Source organism: Triplophysa dalaica, chromosome 23, assembly GCF_015846415.1.
Source record: "Triplophysa dalaica isolate WHDGS20190420 chromosome 23, ASM1584641v1, whole genome shotgun sequence".
NCBI lineage: Eukaryota > Metazoa > Chordata > Actinopteri > Cypriniformes > Nemacheilidae > Triplophysa > Triplophysa dalaica.
In genome coordinates, this window is record NC_079564.1 from 5300526 (window position 1) to 5327508 (window position 26983).

General features: G+C 36.8%; 1 protein-coding gene across 6 annotated transcripts in view; it reads left to right on the plus strand.

Annotated features, from left to right (window-relative positions):
- Nucleotides 1-26983, plus strand: part of pde1ca (phosphodiesterase 1C, calmodulin-dependent a) — a 71763-nt gene that overhangs the window by 11996 nt on the left and 32784 nt on the right. For 4 of the 6 annotated variants that reach the window (XM_056738270.1, XM_056738267.1, XM_056738269.1 and 1 more), the window contains exons 2-3: nucleotides 3160-3210; nucleotides 3496-3661. In XM_056738270.1, coding sequence (XP_056594248.1) covers nucleotides 3160-3210; nucleotides 3496-3661 — 217 coding nt within the window. Of the gene's footprint in view, nucleotides 1-3159; nucleotides 3211-3495; nucleotides 3662-16569; nucleotides 16888-20382; nucleotides 20410-26983 lie in introns of those variants that run through there. The other 2 variants (XM_056738271.1, XM_056738272.1) reach the window with 2 other exon arrangements.

Consider the following 26983-nt stretch of genomic DNA (forward strand, 5'->3'; position numbering starts at 1 on the left):
ACATTAGTAGAGTAGTGTGTGCTGCCCAGCGGGAGTCATTATCGCTAATGAAGAGTTCGATCTGGTCTCCTGAGAACTGACTCTTTGGACACGGCTGCCTGATGAACTCGCTGTGCTAAAGGTTCTCTGATTTCCCTCTCATTACCTCAGCGCCCCTTGCAGACAACTCCACTTAACCCACCCGGCAGCCTCCATTTAACAACGTATCATCTCCTTGCTTGTTATCTCTTCCTCTTAGAGTTGAGAGTTTTGATTCAGTTGAAGCTAGCCAGCTACTTGACCATTGTTTTTCTGGTTAGTTTTCTATGAAAACGGTCAAGAAAAAACATTTTTGCCTTTCCTTTTATGTATTATCAAATGTTTTTTTAGGCAAAGCTTCTATACATTTAGTTTCTCTAAAATGAGAAAATGCCATGTAACATTTTTACAACTGTTATAACGTAAAGAGTATATTTCAATATTTATTCTTTATTTATTTGCTTTTTTGTCAAGTTGTGGTGTTTCTTCCAAACATTTTAAAAAGTGTTTTTATAAGGTCACAAGTGTTATTTAGTGGTAATGTTAAAGTCAAATAACACTGTTTATTACAATATTTTGATAAAGTTATACTTGTGTTAGAGTGGTACTAAATAAATAAAAAAGAAATCCGACATCACACTCACTTGCTCAAACTTTTATTGAACCAAGATTTCAGCTCCAAGTCTTTGTCAATTTTGGTTAAAAAAAGTTTTTGCACAATTGAGTGTGCCGTTGGACTTCTTTTTTAATTATATGTTTACCTTTCTTAACCAGCACCTCATATGGTGTGCGTATGCTATTATACATTTTAAAGATAAGGTACTGTCAGATGAACATTATTGCCAAAAAAAATATTTAAGTATTGATTTAAGAAATATTTAGTTTTTTTATGAAACATTTATGTTCGGTAAAGTCTGAGCGACTGACATCACTTAAAGGGACGGTTCACCCCAAAACAAGCATCCTGTCATCATTTATCTGCCCATATTCCATTCAAAACCTGTGTATGACTATATTTGATAATTTTTGAGAGATTTCTTAGTAGTTTTGTGTACTTACAATTGAAATCAATGGGAGCCATTGTTGTTTGGTTTACAGCATTCTTTGAGACCAAGTCATGCAGCTTTGGAATGATATGGGGTGATAAAATGATAAATTCTTTTTATTTTTGGCTGAACAATTCGTTTAATCTATGTATCTGGCCTGAAAAAAAACATTATGTTCCTTGGTAAATTTTTAAAAAAATAAATTATTAAAATATACTTAATATAATTATCTTCCAGTTTTTTTTTTACAAAAATTGAGTTAATATAAGGTAAATATAAGTAATTTTAATTGAACCAATTAATAAGTAAATCCATAACCCATTTAAAAATTCAAATTAAGTTATTTTCTGTTTACTTTTTTACTTGATATTCTAACAAAACTAAATGTATTTAATAAGTAGAATTCACCTAATTTGGGTTAGTAAGTTGTACTTGAATTATAGCAGCAAATTCTCTTTGTGTTTTTGTATGTGCCGCTTTCTAATTTTGAATTATAGATATAATTTTGAATTTTACATGTATAGATTTTTTTTTATGAAAAATAAATATCTGAAATGTTTTACATGTATCTGTGGTCTTCAGTACTTAAAGCTGCTAAGGTGATGTTTTTCTGAATATCTGAGATGCTTTTCTCTGTTATAAATATTTGTAAAAGGTTTGTGGATGTGTTGTGCACTTCTCTCAGGTGTCCTGCAGGGGTAGCTGTATATTCAGTTTTTATAGCAGTATACTTTCTTGATCGCATCAACACCTATCTTTCTTTAACCTCACACAAACCATTCATTTATGGCCGTCGATAGTCTTATTATTAAGAAGCATAATAAATGCTTATATTTTTTAGATGCCGTTTTCTCAGCATCTAAAAAATGTCTAAAGCTGCAGTATTTTGGGATTTTCATTGTCACACTTGCAATCTCTTTGACCTTGTGTTTTCCCGTCAAATCAAAGCGCATACAGCTGAGCCTTTGTTCTCTTTTTCCTCTCTCTCTCTCGTTTTTCTTCATCTTTTTGTTCTCGTCAGTTTCACTGCTGTGGATTGTGTTGTTAGTGTAGTGAAGATTGGGGCTAGTTGTCACAGAGAGATGGTGGCACGACAGCCAAAAGCTATCATTAGTAAATTCTGTCAGACTGTGCTCTTGGCATCTACATTGTATTTTTATGATATTGATGTTAAAAATTGTTGCAACAATGATTACATTTTTTACATTATCTTTGCATTTCCATAAGCGATTGTTTTATTGTTTAAGTTTGCTGTAAAGTTTATAATACATACTTCTTATAGTCTGTTGCTATTGTCACAAAATGTGTATAACAAATGTCTATTAGATGTCTTGAAGCCATCTCTATGTGCATTGACATTCTGTGAGATACGCTGCTGTAATAATGTGCATCAAGTAGCCCATGTTCATCATTACCGTATCTTTAGCATTTTTATATAAACAGCGTTGGGTTTAACTAGTTACTAAGTAATTAGTTACTATTATTTGATTAATTTTCCCTTGAAATAGTAAAGTAAAGGATTATTCTTATTTTGTTTGTAATTTAATTAGTTACTTTTGATGTAATTGAGCTCAATACTGTGTAATATATGGAATAGTGGAAGTCTTACTTTAAAATGTATACTTTAATGCATCCTTCTCACATTTGTATACTTTAGTGCGTTATTGAGAATCATTTATGTAGTTATTTATAATTTATTTAAATTAAGTAAATTAGCCTTTTCATGTCTATTCTTGATTTCAATTCTAATTAAACACTTTTTGGCGAGATTAATTTGTACAGTAATTTAATTACAGTACACTATTGAATATGTAATTAGTAGCTAGTAATTACTTTTTCAGAGTAACTTACCCAACACTGCACATAATTTATATGCAAATAACTCCTGGGTAGTGAAGGTTTATGTTTATTTAAGGTTTTAGTATGCATCAAGAACAAATAACATTTCCAACGAAATGGAAATTACATTTGCAGAATTTTTGTGTTTGTGACTAAACTTGACATTTGTGAAGTTTGTTGAAATGCATAATTTGTGGTGAGTCATCACTGTTGTTTACTTGCACGCCTGTGTGTTTTTTGTTATTTCTTTCTGCAGTTGCGAATGAGGCAGGAGAAAGCAGTGCGAGACCCCTGGCACGCTTCGCACGTGAGTATTTACAAAGAGACATGTGTTCGAAGCGACAAAAATTTGTCTTTAAAAATTTTGACTCAAATATTGACTGCTAGATGTTAAAAAACGCTTATGTGTGTGCTGTCAGAAGGCCAGGTGACAGAATTGGCAGATTTTTATACAGTATATTTATCCTGTACACCAGTTCATGTCGGCATATCTTTATAGTAAAGTTAGATAGTGAATGTCTGTTTCCTGCACTGACCTTACATTCTGTGGTCCAAACCTCTCTGAGCCTTTGATCTCTGACTCTTGCATCAGGTTCCAAGTCCCAGAATGCTCTGTGGAACGCCATCACAGCAGGCATCGGGATCAAGGATAAGGATAAGCGGGGTATCCTGATTGACCCGAGGAGTCCAGAGGAGATTCTTGCTGATGACCTGCCCTCTGTCGACACTCCTGATGCCATGGAGAAGACCGCCATCAGGTTTGGAGGGCATTACACATCTTACATTCACCTTTCACTATGTGTGAGCTCTTGCTGAATCGATACATCTGTCTGGGTGGGGTGGAAATTTCCGCTGGCTCCAGCTTCCTTGAATTGCAGGAATTTTAGTTTCCTTAAAGGAACTGCTAAAAGCCAAACTTGGGGAGCAGACATGTTACAGAAAGGGGGTGCATTAACTTTAGTTAACAGCTGATGGACCACGAATGAATTATTGATGTGTTCGCTGTTGTTGTGTGGTCAGATCAAAGCGGTTGTCTGAGTGGTGCAAGACCACAATCTTAAAAGAAAGGTTTCAATTGGGACTACAAAGGGTTTTGGACCACGAGGCAATAAGAGGATCTGCTTAAAGGAACAGTTCACACAACAATGTAAATTCTGTCTTCATTTATTCAACCTGGAGTTGTATACATTTCTTTGTTCCGATGAACACAGAGAAAGATATTTTGAAGAACGAAGAATGAACCATTGAAATTTTTTCCACTATGGAAGTCAATTGTGGCCAAAAAAACGTTCGGTTTCAAGCGTTCTTCCAAATATCAAAGAAGTTTATTCAGATTTAGAATAACTCAAGGGTGAGTAAATGATTACAGATTTTTTTTGCTTAAATGTCCCTTGATGTCCCACGAGGATTTTTGATAACTTGTGTTTTTAAAGGGGAGGTGCCACAGTGTTTCATGCATTCTGACTTCTTTACAATGTTAAACTTGGTCAACTTGTCAAAAACAAGGTGGACATATGACGTAGTATTTCTGTGCTCGATTCTTCCCCCAGCGCTCGTATATGTTTCGCAAAGTTTTTTCCAAACATGAAATTTTGTTTCGTAACAACCATTCTACCGGAAAAGCACGCCCATGTTTCAACCCACAATAGCGATATGAAAGAGCACGCCCATCAATATGCTCGTTTGTTGGCGAAGTGCAGCAGTGTTCTTTCTCTGTTCACTGCATTTCGGTAAGGAATGTTATATAAACAGTTGATATAATGCTGGATTTGGAGATCCATGAACCGCAGACGGTAAGTGAAACTGAGTCATATGTCTGTGTTTTGATGGCAATCGGTGAGAACGTGGATAATGTGCACCACACAAACTTATAGTGTATCAACAGTTATGCAGGGATAATGCGAAGATGTATTGTGTGCTCGTGCTGTAGTTCAGGAGGTCGGCTCTTTTCGGAATAAACGTACAGCTGTATCTCTTTTAATTTGATCAAACTTAAGAATCTTTGAAGATATGAATTATGCAATACTTCTCTATAGGCACTCAAGATTATTATTTTAGATTTGCAGAAACTGTGTTTGTTAAATCCGCTTTAAAGCAACCAACCAACTAAGAAACAAAGGTTGGTAGTACCTTATAGCAAAATAGTATCTTATAGCAAAAATGGTTTGTGGTAGCCTTTTTAAGAAAGATTTTTGTCTCGGTTGGTCGCCATAGTGTTGTTCTCAGGCTGTTTACAAGTCACCACCAAAACTTTAATATATAAAAAATAATGAATCACAATAATGACACACCCATCAAGTTTGGGATTGATGTTATGGCCTCCCCTACTGGTGCTGTGTTGTAGTAAATTTATTTTTATGGCCGTGTGGTGACAGAGAGGCAAATCCATCCAAGTCCAGTCAGTTTGGGTCTATTGAGATGTCTGTGTTTTTAAAATACACTTCGAGAGATTTGAAGAGTTGAGACGCCCTTGAATCTACAGCTTCTTAAGATTAAGGGTTTCATGTCTGCACAATGTTAACATGAGTAATATTAGTTTACAACGCTGATTTCACTTGGCTGCCATGCAACCTGTCGTTCCAGCACATGACAGTGAAAGAGATGATGATACTGTGATATTTGGACTCTGGTTTCTGCCGGCACGCCCTGCTGTGTTAAACCAGGAGACTCAGGCGGTCTCGTGTTATGTGTAGCGATCAGCTCCTCATTAATCACCCAGTGTCAGAAAGAGGGGGGACCGTATGACGTCTGCACCAGACACCGTCTGCTATAAATATCCCCTGTAAAGTGTGCTCCAGTGAGTCCTTAATGTTCTATTAGTGTGCTATTGTGCACTTGAGGGTGACTGGGAAAGACTTGTACGGTGGGTGTGGTGATGGGTTGCAGGTGAGAGAGGTCCCCAGATGAATCTACAGAGTATGTAACTCTAGGATATGGCTGCATGATATTGAAGGAAAATGTGATATGCGATACGTGCTAAATTATATGTTGTGCAATATTTGATATAATAATGCTTGTAGTTGAGAAAATTTATGTATTTAAATATATTCAAAAACTGAACCAGTATACATTACCAGTCAAAACTTTTGAAACACTTACTTTTTATATATTTGATTCCGCATTTTAGAAAAAATACAAAGGTCATCAGAACAGTGGAAGAACACAATGGGATCTATGACAATAAGTTGCTTGCGAGTAAAAAAAATAGATAAAAAGGCATCCATATAATAAAAAGTAAACCAATTTCAAAGACAATTTTTTTTAAAATAAAAAATATGCTTGTAATGAAAATAGTTTGTATTTGCACTTTGTTGTGTTTTTGTCTATAAAATTAATTTCAGATGTAAATTTTAGCTTATCACAATCTTTTTAAGACAACGAGAAACATTTCACCCAAATTTTCTAAAACGGTAGTGTACGTATTGCATCTTTTTAGATCTCGCAGCCCTACTTGACCTTACAGTTGTTAGAATGTTCTGAATGGTTGCCAGGGTGTTGCCAAGTGGTTTCTAGTATGTTGGTTGTAGTTAAGTTGTTGCTAGGGTGTTATGTACTAGCTGACAATCACTTCAAAAACTCACAGCTCTTCTACTCAGTTTGCCAGATTTGATGTATCACTTACAATGCACGGCAAGTTTCATCTGAAAGAAGAATAAGCAGCAACTGATGAGTTAATGTAGTTGTGTTGATTGTGTGTTTATATGAGTGAGAAGCTTGAGAGGGTGACGAGAAGCTGTGTGTGAGGACTTTAAAGTTAAAGGGTGTGTGTGTGTAACATGGAGGCCTGTTTAAGTGAGCGGTTGAAGAGGACCAGCTTTATCTTCGATCTCGCCTGGGTCTATGTTGTTTTTCTGTTGGGTGGTACATTAAGATTGACAGGGCTGCTATTCCATTAGTCTTATCTGAAAATGGTGTGACTAATGAGTTGAGCAGATCTGGCATGACCCTCACAGATCAGAGTGTCAGCTGCATTTATTATCCTCATTTACCGAGAGGTGACGCACATTCTCCTTTACACATAGATACAATAATGCCCCCAAAAATTATACTACCAAGTTTAAAGCGTCCACCTCTTAAGTCTTAATGGGATTCTGATCCTGTCTTTAAAGTCCCAGTTAAATAAAAAATGACAATTCTATTTTTTCAGGAAACATTGCAGCGTTTATAGTAAATAGCTTATCAATGTGGGTCATTTTCTTTTTAAAATTCATGTACCTTCATAATCTTCAGTTGAAATCTGAAGATGCACTTCCGCCCTGAAATGACTATCCATCTGAAATGACGTAAATTTGACGGCTTGGCCGGAGCATCCGTTAACTCCTCCCTTTCATGTTCAATCAATTCGCAGAGAAAACACAAGCCACGGCCATTAATTTTCTCCTTTGAAATTCCTTTTTACTCGGAAATATGTCAGAATACGGAAGTAAAAAAATCGCAATTTTGGGTTCACGGGGACTTTAAAGTAGTAGTTTGTCCCTAAACAAAATCTCACCCTCATGCTATCCCAGATGTGTGTGACTTTAATTTTTTGTTAAACAAAAATTATTATTTTTATTTATAACATACTGTCATCTTATCTTCCTTTATGGTGGCTTTATGTGGGCATGTTTTGAAAACTGTTTTATTTCTTCAGCATGTTTTAAGTTTGTACCGAATTTCATTGCTGCACATTCACACAAGTTTTTTTTAAGTAATGTGCATTTCTGTGCATTGTATGTGTATATTTACTGTTCATGTACATTATTTTTTTTTGTAATATAGCTTGCTTAAAGGGTTTCAGTTACCAGCGTTTATATTTAAATATGATTTTTGTGTCTGCAAATATAATGTTTTAAATGAAATATTGATAACTGGATATTAAATCGAATCCCAAATTGGTTGCGATACCCAGCCCTAGTAGTAACACAACACAGAAGAACCAATGATATTCAAAGTTATTGCATGTTGCCATACTTGAATTTTGCATTTTGATTTTCATGGCAATACACAACATATCAATTGCTAAATATACTACAAAATATATCAAGTTTTTTCTTACTTTAATGGTGGATGTTTGTGTTTTTTGGAGCTTTTCCATGTTAAGTCTCATATAAGAAGGTGACATGATGACATTTTAATATAATTTAAATTATAGTAGTTTTACTTAATAAAGAAGTCATATACATTTGTATACATTTGGTGTGACTTCATGAAAAAAATATTGTGGTTCATGTTTCTTTAATGTGAGTTTTGTTTGGTTCCCCAACTAAGAGCAACAATCTTCGCAATGTTTTTGTTTTGTCTTTGTTTTCAGCACCTGCTTTTTAAAATAAGATTAATTATAACAATAATTACCGGATGAATCTGTTGTCAAAAATAGCTGGTTGCAACTCCACCTTGATTATCCGTGTCATGCTCATATGCATCTTCATTTCCTCCTTGCAAAAGATGATTGTTTGAATGAGACTCATTTCTCGCTTCATTTTTCTCCCTCTCGTTTTTCGCTCCCAAGTAAATTCATGTGTAACGCAGCGGGCTCAGGTTCATCTCCTCTGAATGAACTCATTACGTGTGAGGTGAGAGACACAGCGGGATTGTTTCAGAAGAGCGACTGTCTCTCCTCACATCAGCTGTCCCCGACGCTCCTCCTGACTTATGGATGATTTGACCTTCGCGCCTCCGATCTTTAGCTGAGGTGCGCACAGGCGGGCGTCCCATTCTCATCTCGTCCGAACGGGCCCTCACCTCGGGTTTCCTTTCCATTATTGCTTCTCTTTTAGCCCGGCTCTTTTCCGGCTTCCTGATAGGTCTAAAGCAAGCAGAGCTTATTTTAGTGGAAAAACCTCATTTTCCAGGTGAGCGCAGCCCTTCTTGGTAGAATGAAGTGAGTGAATGAAAGCGAGATTGAGAGGGATCGTGCAGGCCGCCGGTTAGAACTGCATTGCTGATAAACACCATTCAAGCTTGATGACAAATGCGTGTTTTCGAGGAGAGTTACAGAGTTTTGCAGACATGCAACATTTAGCAGAGCTTTTATTTTCTTTCACTAACATTTGTGACATTATTTTATTTATTGAGGAATATTATATTATAAAGCTGCTTTTCAAGGACCTGGCAACTTTTAGTTGCATCAAGTCTCTAATACCTTAATTATTTGTCCTAGACATCAATACGATTAAATGGAAAGCAATGGAAAAGTTTCCTGCGTCTCAGATATTTCTCCTGAGGAAAAGAGCCAGAAATCTCAACAATGTCTCAATCTGAGATCTTATTTGTCACGTCTGCAAAAAAGTCAATTTTAAATCTCTTTATGAACTTAAACATTTCTTGTCAGATTTACCCAAATCCAATTTATTTTACTTTTTCAATCTACATTCATAGCCTCCATAGTCCTTACTCTTCATGCATTTTAACAATGCTCTAATTTTTTTCTACTCTAATTTCTCCCAATAATTTTTTATGAGAAACATCTTAGACTGATACATAAAGTCCCAGAGAAATGAAAATATCAATTCCTAATTTTCAGGAAATATTGCAGCGTTGATTGTGAATAGCTTATGAATGTGGGTCATTCTGTTTAAATAAGCCATTCTTTTGCCTGTTTTGAAGCCTTAATTATCTTTTTTAGGTGTTTAACAATGGACGTTCATGTTTCTAGTTTAAAAAAACGTTTCACATATTTGAAGTCTGTTGTTCACCGGTGTCCCTCTTCTAACAAAACAAGGACTTCAAAGGAAGTTTCAAGCTGTTATTTGACCGTTGGTTATCTTCAATTGTGTGCAGCGGAATTCTTATTACCAGCTGTTGTTCTGTGATGAAAGAGAAAGTAGTTTACCGCATAGCTCAGTCAAATGTTTACAATCTCTGATAATCAAACACTACTCCAGCGGCTCTTCCTGTTCTCTAAGGAAGGCCCTGCCCCTTTTTTGGCGTATTCCTTTGGACGGAGGTTTTTCAAACACTCGGAATAATGACATCATGTACACGGGAAGTAGAGTTCTGTAGTCCGATTCCAGCCATTCTCTGTAGTCCTTGAAAAGGCAATTCTGTAAAATACAATATCTTGCACTTTGAGCTTTATCAATTTGCAGGTATTGTTTACGATCTAACAACAACATTACACACTAACTAAAGGTTGACTAAAGGTTAATTGGCATCAGTGGCAATGGCCGCTTTAAAATTCACGTGCCCTCATAATGCCGCACTTCCATCCTGTAATATCTATTCATCTTAAATGATGTATGACAGTCGGCTTGGGCGGAACACCCATTAACTCCTTCCCTTCAACTGTCAGTCTGCTCCCAGTTCCATCTCAAAATGCAACTGCTATTTTTATACATCAAATTGCAGTAAAATACGCAAACCACGGCCACAATATTTCTCATTCGAAATTCTATTTCACTCGGAAATGCGTCAGAATGCTGAAGGAAAAACAAATTTTCTGGTTTATTGGGACTTTAGGGTCGGAGTGAAATTAAAATTAAAATTCACATTTTTTCATGAAATACTGCAGCGTTTATAGTTAATAGCTCATCAATGTGGGTAATTTTCTTAAAAGTCACGTACCCCCATAATCTTCATTTAAAATCTCAAAAACACTTACGCCCTGAAATGACAAGACGGCTTGTCCGGAGCATCCGTTAACTCCTCTCCTTAAACTGTCAGTCTGCTGCCAGTTTCATTTCAAAATCAATGCAACAGCTTTTTTACACATCCAACCAATACGCAGTGAAAAATGCAAGCCACGCCCACTAATTTTCTCATTCGAAATTCCATTTCAGAATATGTGTCAGAATACAGAAGTAAAAACGATCGCAACTTCCGGTTTACGGTGACTTTAAATGCAACAGAACTGAGAACTCCATCAAGTCTGCTGAGCTACGAACAATACTAACATTCTAATCAAATAACATAAATATATCATGAAACATGTTTGGAAGTATAAATATTTTCAGGGATTTGTTATTAGAGGCACTGCATGCTGTGCGATTAATCACCTGTAACAGATATCAGCACTTTTTCTTTCACAAGTTTTGTTTTTCCTCTCATTCCCACACCAAAGAAACCCGTGAGAGAGGCTATTCGTTACCTTCGACCTATACGTCTAAAGAACCCCTGGCTGTCGTGTTTTGGGGGCGTGTTACTCAATATGAGTCTCTCCCCCACCACTAGTCACCTGACCTGCCCGGTGCGGACCCTACTGTGAGCGGGCGGGATTAAAAACTCAATAATTCATGTGCTGGCTGGATGATAATTAGCTTGTCCAGTCCGGCTTTGTATTTGTGCCCTCGAGTTGCAACTAGTCATTACGGTTGTGTGTGTGTTCATGTGGGTGTATTCCACCTACCAATATTCAATTTATTTTGGATAGCTTAATCAATATTCGTTTGATTTAAACATTGCTTACCGTATATTCTTGTAGTAAACTAATATTGATGTTTTGTTTATGCTGTAAAGCCAAACTACATGTAACTCCCTACAGCTGAACTTCAAACTCAAAACTTGTTTTTGTTATATAGCCTCTGTGACTATAAGTCCCGGTCTCCCTTATTTCATGAATTTGTAGAGATTTGGAGACATTTCTTCCTGATATACGCCGTATCCCTCTCCTCTTGTCCGGATGGCAGAATTTATATGAATGCTTTCCAAAAAATTTGCTACATGGTTTTAGTTACTGAACAATATGAATATTTTTTTAATGAGCAGGGAATATTCCGGCAGGTCATCAATCCACACAGGCAGACCAATGACTGCATGATTAACAATGCCAGCAATGTTAATTAATAATGCAGATGGCTCTCTCTCTCTCCCTCTCTTTTTCATTCTGTCATCATATATTCTTGAATGGAAGAACTCATTGTAAGGAAGTAATGTAATTTACAGAATTCTTACAATTTCAAGCAATAAATAATATTGATTGTTTGGTTAATGATCATCATCGCTCTCTTTCTCTCTCTCTCTCTCTCTCTCTCTCTCTCAATGTTCAATTTGAAGATACTTTATTGGCATGATTGCGTGTTCTCAGAATATTGCTAAAGCATCGAACATATAACAAAGTACATACCATAAGTCTCTCTCTCTCTCTCTCTGGTTGTATAGACAGGTTGATCTCTCTCTGTCTCTGCCTTTTTTGGGGGAATTTGTATCACTTGAGGTTCTTTTCTGTGGTTTAAATAATCTTGAAAACATACATTTTGTTGTCAACAGTTAAGCTTAAATGTCATTTTTTAGGAAAAACAAAATTGAACAAAATACGAGTTGTTTGGAGGAAGTCTTTTTTAATTTGGTGAAATCTAGAATTGTAATTATATGGATGGATGATTTTATGTATTCTGAAATAATTTGGTGCTCTACTGGAGCTTTCATACCTAAAAATAAAGGTGCTTCACAATTTCATAGGAGAACCTTTTTTTGTCAAAATGAAGAACCTTTAACATCCAAGTTATTAAATAAGGTAAGAAAGAGATGGTTCTTTAAACCTTTGACTGAATGGTTCTTTGTGGAAGCAAAAATGGTTATTTTATGGCATTGGTGTGAATTTGTGCAATTTCTATATCTCTTCTCTTTCTATCTCTGGTTATGGACAGGTTGATCTCTCTCTTTCTCTCTCTCCCTCTCTTTCTCTCTCTCTCACCCACACTTTTTGAGGAACACACTGCACACTGTTTTATCTTCCCTCATATTTTTTCATTTTTGTTGCTTTGTTACCTGTTAAATATTCATGTCCTGTTGCTGTTTGCTTTCTACCCGCACGTTCGTTTTGGGAAGGTCAGAATTGAATATGCCATCATGCTTTTTGCATGTTTTGCTGTTGCCCAAAGCTCATGATAGACAGAAAACCCAGAACGGCACATCTCAAGTGCAATTTTTCCCCTTGTCATGTCATTACTCACCTGTATGCTGTCATTTTTTCTCAACAACAGTTTACATGAACAAGTTAAAGTGACATCCATACTGTACGTGTTGCATGCTGTATACTTATAATTTCAGTGTGAAACAATGTAAGTTAAAATAACATTTGTATTTGTTTGTGCTTGGCGTTATAATTGTAGAGAAAGTTGGCAAGCAGAGTTTTTATGATGAACTGTTTTAATATGGTTTAACATGACACTTATAGCTCTGGAACATTTTGCTCTGAGTGAATTTTATTTTTAAAGGATACATCTGATATTATATGTTTCTAGTCCTCATTTTTGTGGTCTTAAAAGTAGATATGTAAATACTGCCCTTTCTTTTGATGCTTTTTTGATCATAACTATTAATAAACATGTGTTATAGAATGATTTCAATCTCTCTTACCTTCACCCACACTAATTCAATTGTTATCATCGTGGTCACACATTTCAACACTTCATCCCCCAGCATCTTTCCTCTCTCTGACCGCCCGTTATTTCTCACCCGATGGATTTATTTCACAGACACGAATCTTGTTCAGTCTCATCCTCATTGATTCATACTTTCAGTGTATCTTCCTGCATACCTGCTCATCACATAAACAAAACAGTAATCCAGAACCTTTAATTAAATTGTTCGGGCAACTCAATTATTCATTATTCACATCAATCGCAAAGGGAATTCCTACAGTAACAGCACAGATGTGCAGTTGACTGGCAGATGCTAATAGAGTCTGTTTAGTTGTTCATCACCAGCCTTCATCCCAACAACTCAATCTAATTTCGCTTTAATGTAAATCGCAGTCGGATATCGATGTCTTGATTTAACCTCGTGGGTTTTCGTGTCCTCTGCTCTGTTGTTTCTGTGATCGTATTGTTGTTGTTGTATCACATCTTTTTTCAATTCAAGTTTTACTTGTAAATGTGGCTTTTCTTCAGTCAGAGATACAATCTCTGTGCTAAACACTTGCAGCTTGCCTGCGTGTTTAAACACGATGTCAACACAGCTTTCCTGTGGCTCAGTGGTTAGAGCATGGTGCTAGCAACACCAAGGTCATGGGTTAGATCCCAGGGGATTGCACATAGTCAGAATCAAAATGTAAAGAACAATGCGATGTAAGTCGCTTTGTATAAAATGGATGTTTTTTTGGCACACTTTAGTCCCCTTAGTGCCAATTGGGCATTGTTTAAATGCCACAGCCTACCTGAGCATTGTTTCTCAGCACCATCCCTTTATGACCACCATGTACCCATCCTCTGATGGCTACTTCCAGCAGGATAATGCACAATGTCACAAAACTCAAATCATTTCAAATTGGTTTCTTGAACATGACAATGAGTTCACTGTACTAAAATGGCCCCCACAGTCACCAGATCTCAACCCAATAGAGCATCTTTGGGATGTGGTGGAACGGGAGCTTCGTGCATCCCACAAATCTCCATCAACTGCAAGATGCTATCCTATCAATATGGGCCAACATTTCTAAAGAATACTTTCAGCACCTTGTTGAATCAATGCCACATAGAATTAAGGCAGTTCTGAAGGAGAAAGGGGGTCAAACACAGTATTAGTATGGTGTTCCTAATAATCCTTTAGGTGAGTGTATATAAATATATAAACATACCCCTACTATATATACAGCGATGAAAACGAATAAATAAATAATTAAAAATAAATACAAATTAAACAATTAGGTTAGGAGATACTTTTCATTAGTAGTACTGTGTAACACTTGTACTATTCGAGAAGGGTATCCAATTGTTCAATTTAAGTTTTTCCATATAGTTGAAAAATGGTTGCCAAATTTTATAAAGTACTTTACTCTTATTTCTTAAACAATAATTTGTGTAATTTATTATTATTACTAAATGATATTATTTATATTTAGTCATTTAGCAGATGCTTTTATACAATTCTACTTACAAATGAGGTAAACAGTGGAAGAAACATAAGGACAACAAAATACATAAGTGCTCATATAGCCTACCACATTATACAAACAATTATTTTACAAACCAAAGTTTATTTTAAGGATAGAAAGAGTTAGGAAGAAATAGAAGTCAGAACTAATCGTTCAGGTGCTGACTGAAGAGATGTGTTTTCATCCGATTCTTAAAGATGGCCACAGAATCTGCTGATCCTGTAGCAGCGGGCAGATCGTTCCACAAATGTGGAACAGATCCAGAGAAGCCACGCAAGAGTGATTTTTTTCCTTTTTGGGATGGAACTACAAGACATTGTTCCTTTGCATAGTGCAGGGATCTTGCGCCGAAATAAGTCTGTATTAGTGAGTGAAGATATGGGGGTGCCGAACGAGTGATGGCCAAGAGCAGCGCTTTGAATTTGATGCGAGCGACTACAGTGAGCCAATGTAGCTTAATGAAAAGAGGAGTGATGTGTGCCCTCTTCTGTTCATTGAAGACCACTCTTTCTGCTGCATTCATCTGTAGAGGTTTGGTTGTGGGAGTCCAGGACAGGACGAGAGCCTGGACTAGGACTTACGTAGCATGCTCGGACAGGAAAGGTCTAATTTTCCTAATGTTGTAGAGGATGAATCTACAGGACCGGGTGGTGGTGGCAACATGATCCGTTAAGTTTAGCTGATCATTGATTACCACTCCCAGGTTTCTGGTCCTTCTGGAAGGTGTGATAGTAGAAGAGCCTAGTTGAATGGAGAGGTAGTGATGAATCTTTGGGTCGGCCGGAATTTCAAGCAATTCTGTTTTTACAAGGTTCAGCTGCAGGTGATGGTCCTTCATCCAGAGCGAAGTGTCACTAAGGCATGCTGAGACACGTGCAGAAACAGTCGGATAGTCAGGCTGCAATGACAGGTGGAGTTGTGTATCATCCACATAGCAGTGATAGGAAAAGCCATATTTCCGAATGACAGAACCTAGAGATATTATCAATAATTATGTCATAATTAGTTCTTTAAACACATGCATATTGGGCCGTCAAACGATTAATCAAGATGAATCACATCTAGAATAAAAGTTAGTGTTTACATAATATATGTTTTTTTTATGTTGTATTTACAAACAAATACAGATACATGTGTACATATTAAAGTAATATTTACATATTTATATAACAATAACTGAAAGTCTATATAAAAGTAATATATTTTATATTTTTCTTAATTTTAGACATGTACGCTACACTAACTTTTTTCTTATTTCTTAATTAATAAATAAATAATTAATACAATTATTATTGTTTTTGTTTTTATTATGCCTGTGTTTAAATGCATTAATATCATTAAAGGTATTATCATGAATAATTAAGTTATAAATGTGACATTTATTGCTCTTTATTTATTTATTTATGCATTTAGGGTAACACGTTCTGGCAGTGTGACTTCAAAATAAACATTTTATCATCTGATTCACATGGGTATTGAACCCCAGCCCTTGTGGTTATAGTGACATATTTTGCCAGTCGAGTTACTGGAAACCATTATGAATATTTTATAATTAAGAATACCTTCAAAGAAGTCAGTCGGAAACTCTCTCTCATTCACTCACTCACTCTACTCCAAATCTCTTTCTTTCAAGTTCCTCCTTTTCTTCCCTCTGTTGTTAATCTCTCTCATCACTAACAGCGCACCGCTCCCTGATTCTATTCCATCAGCTTTATTCTTTATTTCTGCGCATGACCGCATTGAGCCGGGACTCCAACACTGAGATCAGCAGCAGTGGTTTAATCCCCTCCCCTCATCACCCCCTCCCACCCCCCACATTATATTCATGAACGGCCCCCTACAGTTCTGTCATACGCGCTTTTCTCTCCACACCTGACCGGAGCTGGTGACACAAGCCCACAACCACAGACAGACAGAGAGAGAGAGAGTGAGAGAGAGGGGGGTTCAGAATGAGGGATGAGCTACAGTTGTCTCTGTGACAGATTCAACGTCCGCAGGAACGGTCGTCCTGAACCAATACTGCCCCTGTGTCCGTGCTGGCCAGAGAAAAAACCCGTTAATGCCGTTTTGCCTGGTCAAATTTTTTGACATGGAGTCGCCTACCAAAGAGATCGAGGATTTCGAAAACAACTCGCTGAAGTATCTACAACCGGAGCAGATAGAGAAGATCTGGCTTAGGCTGAGAGGACTGTGAGTAGAGTTTCACACTTTCTGTGTCTGTCCATGAGAGAGCAGCATGTTTATTGGTATACTTATTCATTTTACCCAAAACAAGCAAGGAAAAGTTTGTTAAAATATAACCAATAAAAGAAAAAGTATAAATATTTTCAGTTATGAAACATATGGTTATTATTACTAATATTATTATTACTAATATTAATTATACTATACTTTATTCTATTTATTGTATTGTTATATTAAAAGAGTAATACAAAATAAAATGTTATGTAATTTTATTATGCACTATTTATCACAATTCTGATAATGGAGGTGTTTTTCACATGAGTAAATACTGATTTTTCAGTAGTTGTTGAAGTCTTACACAGGCATATTTCTGATAGTGAGTTTCAGGTCAGGGTCAACTGGTCACTTTCAGTACAAACATCCTCTTCATGTGTGGCTCGGTTCCCAGACACGAACAAAGCCTTGTCTTCCATTAAAAATATTTTCTGTTTATCGCCATTCGAGGTGAATTTGCTTGAAAACTGGTCTTCACAAGGAAATGGCAAATTAAAACAAAATATTAGCGAAATGAAGGAAGTTGGAAAGGAATTAGTCAGAAAAATCTAATGTTTATTTCGATTACGTAAATAAATGGGCTGAAATAGTTAGGAAAGGAAAAGCTAATATCTGCATGCCATTTTGTGTGATAAAAATGAATGACCTTTGTTCAATTCTGAATCAAAAGATAAATTTGTATTTGGATGGTAGTTAAGTTAAGATGCTCTTGAGTATAACAAAGCAGAAAAGGCACAAACACAGATTTTTGATATGATAAAAAAGATATGTACCGCTTTCATAAAACTGATCTTCAAAATGAGAGAACAAAGTTGTTTTCATCAAACTGGACAGTTTCACAATGTGGTCTCACAAGATATCTACAAGCACTTAATGTCTTAGAACTTGTGAGTGCCATTGAAGCTCAGACTCCAAGATTATTAGATGTCATTCTCACGGTTCCCGAAGCCGTTTACTCTCAAATTATTTTATGACGTGTATGTTTTCACAGCAGGATTTTATAGTTTGTTACTGAAGGGATTGATCTAATCCCTCACTGTCATTCCACATTAAGCTTCTGTATACTAATCCCAGTTATAAACAGGAAGATCCTCCAGGTCTCGTCTTAGATTTATGACTGTGTTCGCCCTGAGAGTCGAGTCCCTGGACTCAGGCGTGAAGATCAGACATCTTCCATTCGTCCCGAATCAATTTTAAGATCATCAACATTGTCATAACGGTGACGCTTTGAAGAACAGGGTGGCGTTGCAGGACGCAATTGACACGGTGGAAAGGGAATCCGCATCGTTCCCGGCTTTATTTCACATTTAAGTCTGTTTTATTGAGCTTATTAAGAATTTAATTGTGCCCATGGCAGCTCTAAGGGAAATGAGAGCAACGTCGACACCAATGGACGTAGAGAAAAACACGTCTATAAAAGTTTAAATCTGTTATAAAGCGAGTCGCGCTCACAGTAAGCAAACAGATTAGATGAGTGAACATTGAGGCTGATATTGACAAACCGTCAGATGAGAACAGGTTACTTAAAGGAACAGTTGACCCAAGAATGGAAATTCTGTCAATATTAACTCACCCTCTTGACATTTTTAAACCTGTATGACTTCTGCAGAACACAAAAACAGATATTTCAAAAAATGTTGGTAACCAAACAACGGCGGTACCCATTGACTTGCATTGGTTTCGTGTTCGTACAATAGAAGTGAATGGGTACCGCCCTTATTCGGTTATCAGAGAATGAGTAAATTATGAATATTCATTTCATGTGCAGATTGATGTAACGTTTTATTTTAAAATGTATCTAAAAATGAATTGTCAACCACCAAACAGAAGCTAGCAGTATTAAATGCCCGGTTTCATAGATACGGCTTAGCTTAAGCCAGGACTGTGCCTCAGTTAGATATTTATGTCACTTTTATATAAATGCCTTAGAAGAAAACATTACCGGTGTGCATCTTGAGACGAAACAATGGCACTGATATATTTTAAGATATTTCTCGTCAAGTCATATTCAGTTAAGACAAGGTCACACATTAATTTTAGTCTGGGACTAGTCTTAAGTCTTGTCTGTGAAACCGGGCCATATTGTAAGTTTTTTTCCCTATTTTACATCGGGAGTCAAAAATAAAGTCTCACATAGTTGAGTAGAATGCAACATGCACAAAAAGTGTCTGATAGTCTTACATCTAAATTAAAAAAACAGATTGAGAAAGAGCAAAAAAAGAGCAATACAGAATGCCCAGCATTCAGCAGACGTACAGTATTAACCGGCCCGTCTCATCTTAATCAAGACTGAAATGTTCTTATTAAATCAGTGTCCATTAAAAATCACATTGCTTCTTTTCCTCACATCACATAAATATCACCGATCAGAGATTCGGTCTTCACATGGTTTGAGAGAAGCTGCAGTTCAAATGTTTGACTAAAAGCTGCTTTAAAGAACGTGGTGCCTCCTCTTCATGTGATAGCCAGAAGAGCATTCATGAAGTAAGTGGATCTAGAGAGGCAAATGTTCAGATGTCCATCAAGGTTTTCCTTCTGGGTAAAAACTTTAATAATAAACCCTTTAAAGGTCCAGTGTGTAATTTTGGAGGATCTATTTATAGAAATGCAATATAATACATAACAATATCTTCAGAGGTGTATAAAGACCTTAAATAATGAAGCGTTATGTTTTTTTTACTTTAGAATGAGCTATTTCTTTCTACATACACCGCGGGTTACCTTACATGGAATTCATCATGTTGTTTTTTGCAGTGTAGCCCAAAAACGGACAAACTGCTCAACAGAGCGCATTTTGTAAAAACGTTATCTTCTTCTGCAAAGAAGAAACATCTTGTCCTGTGTCAGCCACCGTTGTGCTTAGAAAGAGAGTGGGGAGAGGTGAAGTAAACCATTGGTTGCAATTCGCAAATTTCATACACTGGACCTTTATTTAAGACATTGTAGACATATTCATCAGCATTGAATTAAAGATATTTTTTATATCTTATCAATTTGTTTTGTCTGTTATCTTGGGTTTGCTTTTCGCAGTGCATTCTGGGTTCACTCTTCACGCAGGAATGTACATGCAACAAAGAATTTGTCTAAAATTAGACTTAAAATTCTCCACACTCTTTAAAATAAAGTTGCGTCACGATGCCATAGAAGATCCCATTTTCGTCTAAATGGTTCCATAAAGAACCTTCAACATCCGAAGGACCTTTCTGACTCACAAAAGGTTCTTTGTGAAATTCTTCAAATGATAAAAAAGTAGGAAAGCTTTGAATAAATGGTTCTTTGTTGAACCAAAAATAGTTGGCATCGAGAACCTTTGAAGCACCTTTATTTTTAAGAGTGCATGTAGGGAGATCCCTAGGTGTTGGAAAAGAGCATTTGTTGTAAGATCAAAGTGAATGAATTACCTGTTAACAAACTAAAGCATTTGTTTTTGCCGTGTTTTTTTTTTAGGCGAAAATATAAGAAGACTTCACAGAGGTAAGAGGTTCACTCTGACTGATGTGATTTTAAGACCCCGTCATCCACACGTGAAATGCCAACATCGATTTCCAGTGAATAAAATTGTTTGCAAACATATTGTGTACACAGAGTGGTTTTCTGCACTTGGAAATCAGAGAGCAGATGCGTTGAGCAATTTCACATCTGTTGTGTAACAGGTCTGGTTGCATCGTTCAGATATTGTTCACGCTGGAAACGGAGAACAAAAGCAGAACGGAGTTTTGGCATGGGTTTTTAATTACTGGTTGTCAGTGAGGAACAAACAGCAGTTTGCATTTATAACCACAAGTGAAGGGAGCGCAGTTGTGCATTAGCATATGAGAATCATTAGAAACACTGTGGGGGTATAGAGATGGCATCAGTTGGTAATATGGTACATTTGAAATTTACTATGGTACTGATTATCGTATTCTTTTTATTTTCATATGCTTCAAGATACTCCAATTTTGATTTTATTATGGAACAAGAACATGTTATTACTATTGTACATTATTGCATTATTGGGTCTTTTTTTGTAGTTTTTTTCTAAGTTAAAGCCAAATTAGAAGCATGCTTTAAGATGTGTATCATCTTAATACAAATATATAATTTAAAAGTATCTTGTACCAAGTACAGTATAAAAGTGCATAAATTTGCCTATCGTTCAGTACCACGAGACACCAAATGACCAGAGTATTTCTTTCTGATACAGTCATTCTGCTGTGACGCCACCACTTCTGATATTTGGGAATGCGTGGTTTGTGTGTAGGGGTATATGTGTTTCTTGATGGTGTGGGTTAATATGTTTGAATGTGAGTGACGCACACCCACACGCAACACGCAAAATGAAAAGCAAAAGACATTCTGTGCTGACTTCAACCAGAGACAAAACCATAGAGGAGCAATAAGCGGTCAATAATGACGGGGGTCCAGACAGCATGTACACACACACACACACACACAAACAAGCTCACAGTTTTCCCATTGTGTTTGTGAGAATGTCTGGATTTGTCAGGATTTGATGGATTGACAGAATAGAGCTGGAGATGTGAATGACTGTGTGTACAGGGTCAGAGTGATGCGTGTGCGTGTGTTTGAATGTGTTTTTTTATAGGGCATCAAGGTTAAAGGCCATGCATCATACAGACATCATTTCATATACATCGCTGTAAATCAAAGCATGAGACATCTGTATACTATTTTGTCTCGGTAAAGCTAGATCATGAAGGTTTTATGTTGTTTAGTGCATGGAAGATTGAAAAATGGTTTTGCAAGAATCAGTTTGAATCAGTCCTGTTTTTGTTTTCTCTTGTATATACAGTACGTTTCTCTCTCTCTTTATATAAGTACACAGCAGTCTGACAAGGGTCTCCCTTCACCCGACAGAGATTGTCAAGAGACACAGATTGCGTAAAGGAATAGGGTTACAGTGATAATGATGTCAAATTAAACAGCTGCTGCCCCAACAGAGCCCTGTTTTGCCTGAGAAAGCGTCATTTTTACGTCACCATTCCCTTAGAATATGTCACATGCCTGCACACACTGTATGTCTTTCTATCTATACTTGAAAGAAAACCTCCAGGTTGTCCTTGCCAGAGTCTGTAAACACTGCTGTGTGTGAACAGAAAATAAACCACACGTAGTCCAGTAGACTAAAACCTTTTTTTGTATGAGGTCTTATTTTCAGTATTGCATGTTAAACAGTATACACCATCAATATAGTTTTACTCTTTCCCGATTTGTGCAGCTTGACAGTCATAGTATGCACTACTAAGCATCATTGCATTGTAAAGACAAAGCATGCAATGGTGTTTATTAACAGTAATAAGGTGCCAGTCCAAATGAAAAAAAATATATTGCCGGATACTTTATTATTTATAATAGTAAACTGTTGTAAACTTCCTAGATGATACAGTGTTTTTGAACTGTACCAGAGTAAATATTAAGGTATAATACAGTCCCTCTACAGTTTATCAATTCACTATTGTAGTGTTTGGAGGGTTCTTGAAACTCTGAAATTGTTAATAATGACCATAGAGAGAGAGTGACCCTGCTTAGTGTTTTGGTTGGCCATCCATCTCTTCTGTCACAAAACACCAGAGTAACTTTTTAGTTGACTTTAGTCCACCGGGTGTCTCGTCATTTATTTGTGTTAAGCTATACAAACACAACAACTATAGATTGTAATACTGAAATTGTTTACAATATATTGTATATATATGAAGAGTTTGGTTCCAGAACGAGATATCATTGTCATGTTTCATCAATCATGTTTTTTATTGCGTATTCCAATTAATATCAATCCAACTACAGTTGGTTTCTTTGATTTAAGCCATAATAACTAAAAAAATACAGGTAACTTACACCATAAACATGTATTTAAACTTCATAATGTTCCTAACCAGGGTTCTGGGTGTGTAAAGGAATCTCTGTGAAACGCTTGAGAATCGTCCAATCACAGGAGGTCAAAAATTGATACGCTATCATCAAAAGTAGGAGGGTCTGGGGCGCAACTCCACATTCTGACGCGTATTAGAGAGCTGCCTCAGGTCACCTGCCTAACAAAAGTTTGTGTACCACCTACATAAACACTAATTTGTCCGGTGCCCCGCATGTTTTGTCTAATTAACCAAATACAATTTTAAATAATACTTTAAGAGAATGTGCACACAACTACCAGGCGAATAAAGTGTGAATAAATCTTTTTTAATTCTAAATTATTTTGCAATTAATAATACATGTTGAACTTATGTTTAATAGTCTTCTTCTTTCACTGTTGACCAGCCGCCACTGTGTACGTCTCACTCTATGTTGCTTTTAATTTGATTTTGTTTTACAGTTGGAAAAATGTGAAGTACTCTGTTTCCATCCTGTTTGTGTGGCTTTTATGTGTTTGTTTTTGTTGTCTGTTTGTTTTTGGAAGACCGCAGGGGAGGTCTAGTTTCTTTTTTAGCTGAAATTCACATAAATGGTTGGAAAGATGTAAAGTATGTGGTTAGGAAATGGACCTTACTAAGTTACAGGTCAACCCTGTTTGTCTGGCTTTTGTTTAATTTAACTGATTGGTTTTCATGTTTTTTTTTTCAACATTTCTGAGAGTGTCTAGTTCTCCTTTAAGCTAAAACTCTGAGATATAGCTGTGAAGATTTGTTTGGTCGGAAGACAACCCTTACTGTGCATTATTATGTCAACCCTGTTTTGTGGCTTTTATGTTATTTTTATTGTAATTTTTTGTGATTGTTGGGATTGTCTACACTGTCTACACAAGGAGATTTAGTTTTTTTCTTGAAGATGGCTGAGGAGGTTTCGTTTTTCTATCTTCTCTTCAGATACTTGAAAAGATGTGAAGTGTTTGGTAGGTGGACAGCTTGTTTGATGTTGAAAACAGGATTTTTGGACATGTCTGTTAGCCTGGCTTAGTACTTCTTAACCCTGTCCTGAAGACACCACCACCACCACTCCGAGTTTTAGATATCTAACGCATTTATTTTCCCTCTGTTTCCAGTATGGCTGCTCAATTATGACAAAAATCATAATCAGGATTATTTTGTCCAAAATTGAAATCCAGATCATTTAAAATAATCGTTCACACTTTTAAAACTAGATAGAAAAATAAAAAAACTTGGCTTTTAAACTGTGAATTCACTTGGAAAATTAATTTAAAGAAATAGCACAGCTGTGGCGCTGTAAAGGAATGGGGTGTGCTGTGGATTTATACCACAAGAAAAGAGAGGATCCTTCTACAATATGGAATGCGGCAAAATAATCTTTTTACCTTTATTATTTTGTTTTAGCAATTGTTGAATGCAAAAATTGACGATTATGATTGTTTTCGATTAATTGCACAGCCCTACTTTCCAGCATAGACAGTATTAACAGTGTCTTGCCCTTTTTTATGTTTGATGTTTAGTGCACTGCACACTGGCCTTGACTTGATTTGATGTATGGTTGCATCTTATCCCCAAAAGTGTCAGATGTTAGAATTTCGTTTAGCTACTCAAGCACAAAAATGCTTAATATATCAGAGTACTCCCACTGACTGCAAGGACACAATCATATGTCTCACCCATACGGCATATTTCAAGCAAAGATTTACTTTATGGTTTCTGCTTCCGCTGGGCTTGTTTGCAATCTCACTCTGCCGTGTGCATCTTGACTAAAACTAATATCCCAGCCATTGAGAAACAGCTCAGAGAGAGTGTAACAGCCATCAGTGTGGCCTATTCTGATGATCTTATTAGGGCTGGCGGCCCAGTCTGAAGCAGCACGCGGTCATTACAAAGTACCGCGGCCCAATGGCACTTCAATCTGTATCTGACACATGGTGTAATGAACACTGAGGCATTCAAGCCGAACCGTGCACCCTGCGGATGGGGTTTGCATTCTTGAGGAATAACTTTAAAGCGTTATTGGATGGAAATGTGAAAATCTGCTTCTGTTTTATAGTTGGAAAGATGTGAAGTACACTTACATTTAGTCATTTGGCAGACGCTTTTATCCAAAGCGACTTACAGTGCACTTATTACAGGGACAATCCCCCTGGAGCAACATGGAGTAAAGTGTCTTGCTCAAGGACACACTGGTGGTGGCTGCTGGGTTCGAACCAGCAACCTTTGATTTACCAGTTCAGTGGTTTAACCCACTAGACCACCATCTCCACACTTACATGTCCACCCTGTTTGTGTGGCTTTTTAATTTTTCTGGGAAAATAGCTAATGAGGTCTAGTTCTTATAAGATGAGAAGTATTTTTGGTCAGGAGACGGACTTTACTTAGTTACAAGTCAACCCTGTTTGTGTGGCTTTTATGTTATTTTCAACTTGTTGGTTTTGTGATTTTCATGGGTTTTTGTTTCGAGATTGCTGAGGAGGTCTAGTTCTCCTTTTAACGTAATGTACAGTATAATGTCCACCCTGTTTTGCGGCTTTTATGTTATTTTTAATGTTATTTTTCTTTATTCTTTTTTATACTTCAGAAACAAGCTTTGAGGTGTCTGTGTTCATTTCAGTTTTGTTCCAATTAGAGCGACCTTGATTGCTGTACCAACTGGAGTGAAACTGAGATAAATATTTACAATGGATAAAAATCCGCTTCCACATCAAGGCATTTATATTAGGACGTTATAACGTCTTGAGATATTGAGTCAGTCAGTGATCCAGCACTGTTTTGGCAGTCGCTTCATCGGTTTCCATCGCTCATCTAGCCAAGGTCTTGTCTTTGCATGCCTGCCTTCCACGATTTCGTCTTGTTAATTGATCGTTTCGCAGCCCCTGCACCTGATAATGAACAAGATAATTACTCCAGTCAAAAACTGAAGGATTTAACAAGCGATTTCACCTCGCAATACCAACGACCCTCCGCCGGGAGCTGCTGTCAATGCTGTTTTTTTTCAATTGAATGCCAAACAGGAACACGAAGTAGACGTCATTGTTATTAGGAGTTGTTTCAGAGCCGTCTCGTAGACCTTGAGTAGGCTCCTTCATCAATCTATTCCATATTCGTGAAGAGTCTCGTACCCGCTGGGATTCGCAGGGATTTAATGTGACGTTCTGTTGAGGAGAGCTGCGCTGATTGTGGCTTCGCCGCTCTCTGATCTGTCCTTCGGTTCGCCGGCAGTTAATCGGAGAGCTGAAATGAGTCTGGGTTTATCATCCCCAAACAGGGAGCAGCCCCCGGCCCTCGACGACCCCTCATTCTCCAGCACAAAGACGGGATGCTGACTGGCATTCATTTGTGATGATTTCCATCCACATCACAACATACCACCCGGACAGATAATACAATAGTTGTTTGGGTATTGCAAAGTACCAGAAATTGTACGAAATTTTTTGTAACGTTTCAGATGTAGATTGGAGCTGGCTCTGGTTTGAAATAAACACTCACAGTCCAACCCAGAGGAGCATTTTCTTGAGATACTCCAAAGTTGCTCTTTCGTGGCTCATGAGATCTAATTTATGTTACATTTAAGTGTGAATTTAGTCTCAGAGGTTTCTCCTAAAATTGCTTAGGAGAAATAAACATAAAAACAAGGCTGTTTTTTAATCTACATGAAGAGTGAATGTAGACTGTGGAGGTCAAATAATCTGGATTTGGATAAATTTAATGAGAAATGTTTGAGGTCATAGACAGATCTTCAATAATATTTCAGTCTTGACAAATCTGAGCTCTCTTCTGAAACTCTAATAGAGACATTTGTCAGATTTCTGCCTCTTTCTCTCAGGAGAAATGTTTGAGTAAACTCAAGCAAAAGTTTCCATTTGCTCTGCATTGAAATTCATTGATGTCTAGGAGAAATCATTGAGATATTAAAGAGATCTCCTCTGTGATTCATATGGGAATCTATTTCAGAGGGATCAAATTAAAAGTAGTAAACATAATACAGTTGTTTTTAAATAAATTATGCAACATGGTACTCTATCAAAAATACCACAACTGGGCCATTCCAGTCTTATGGACGTGACATAAAAATGCCATGTCAGTATAAGAAAAATTGACTATTTTACAATTGGGAAACAACAAACTTTGTAAGATCTCTGTGAATTTAAATGTGCAATCCTGAAGCAATAATTCCCAAT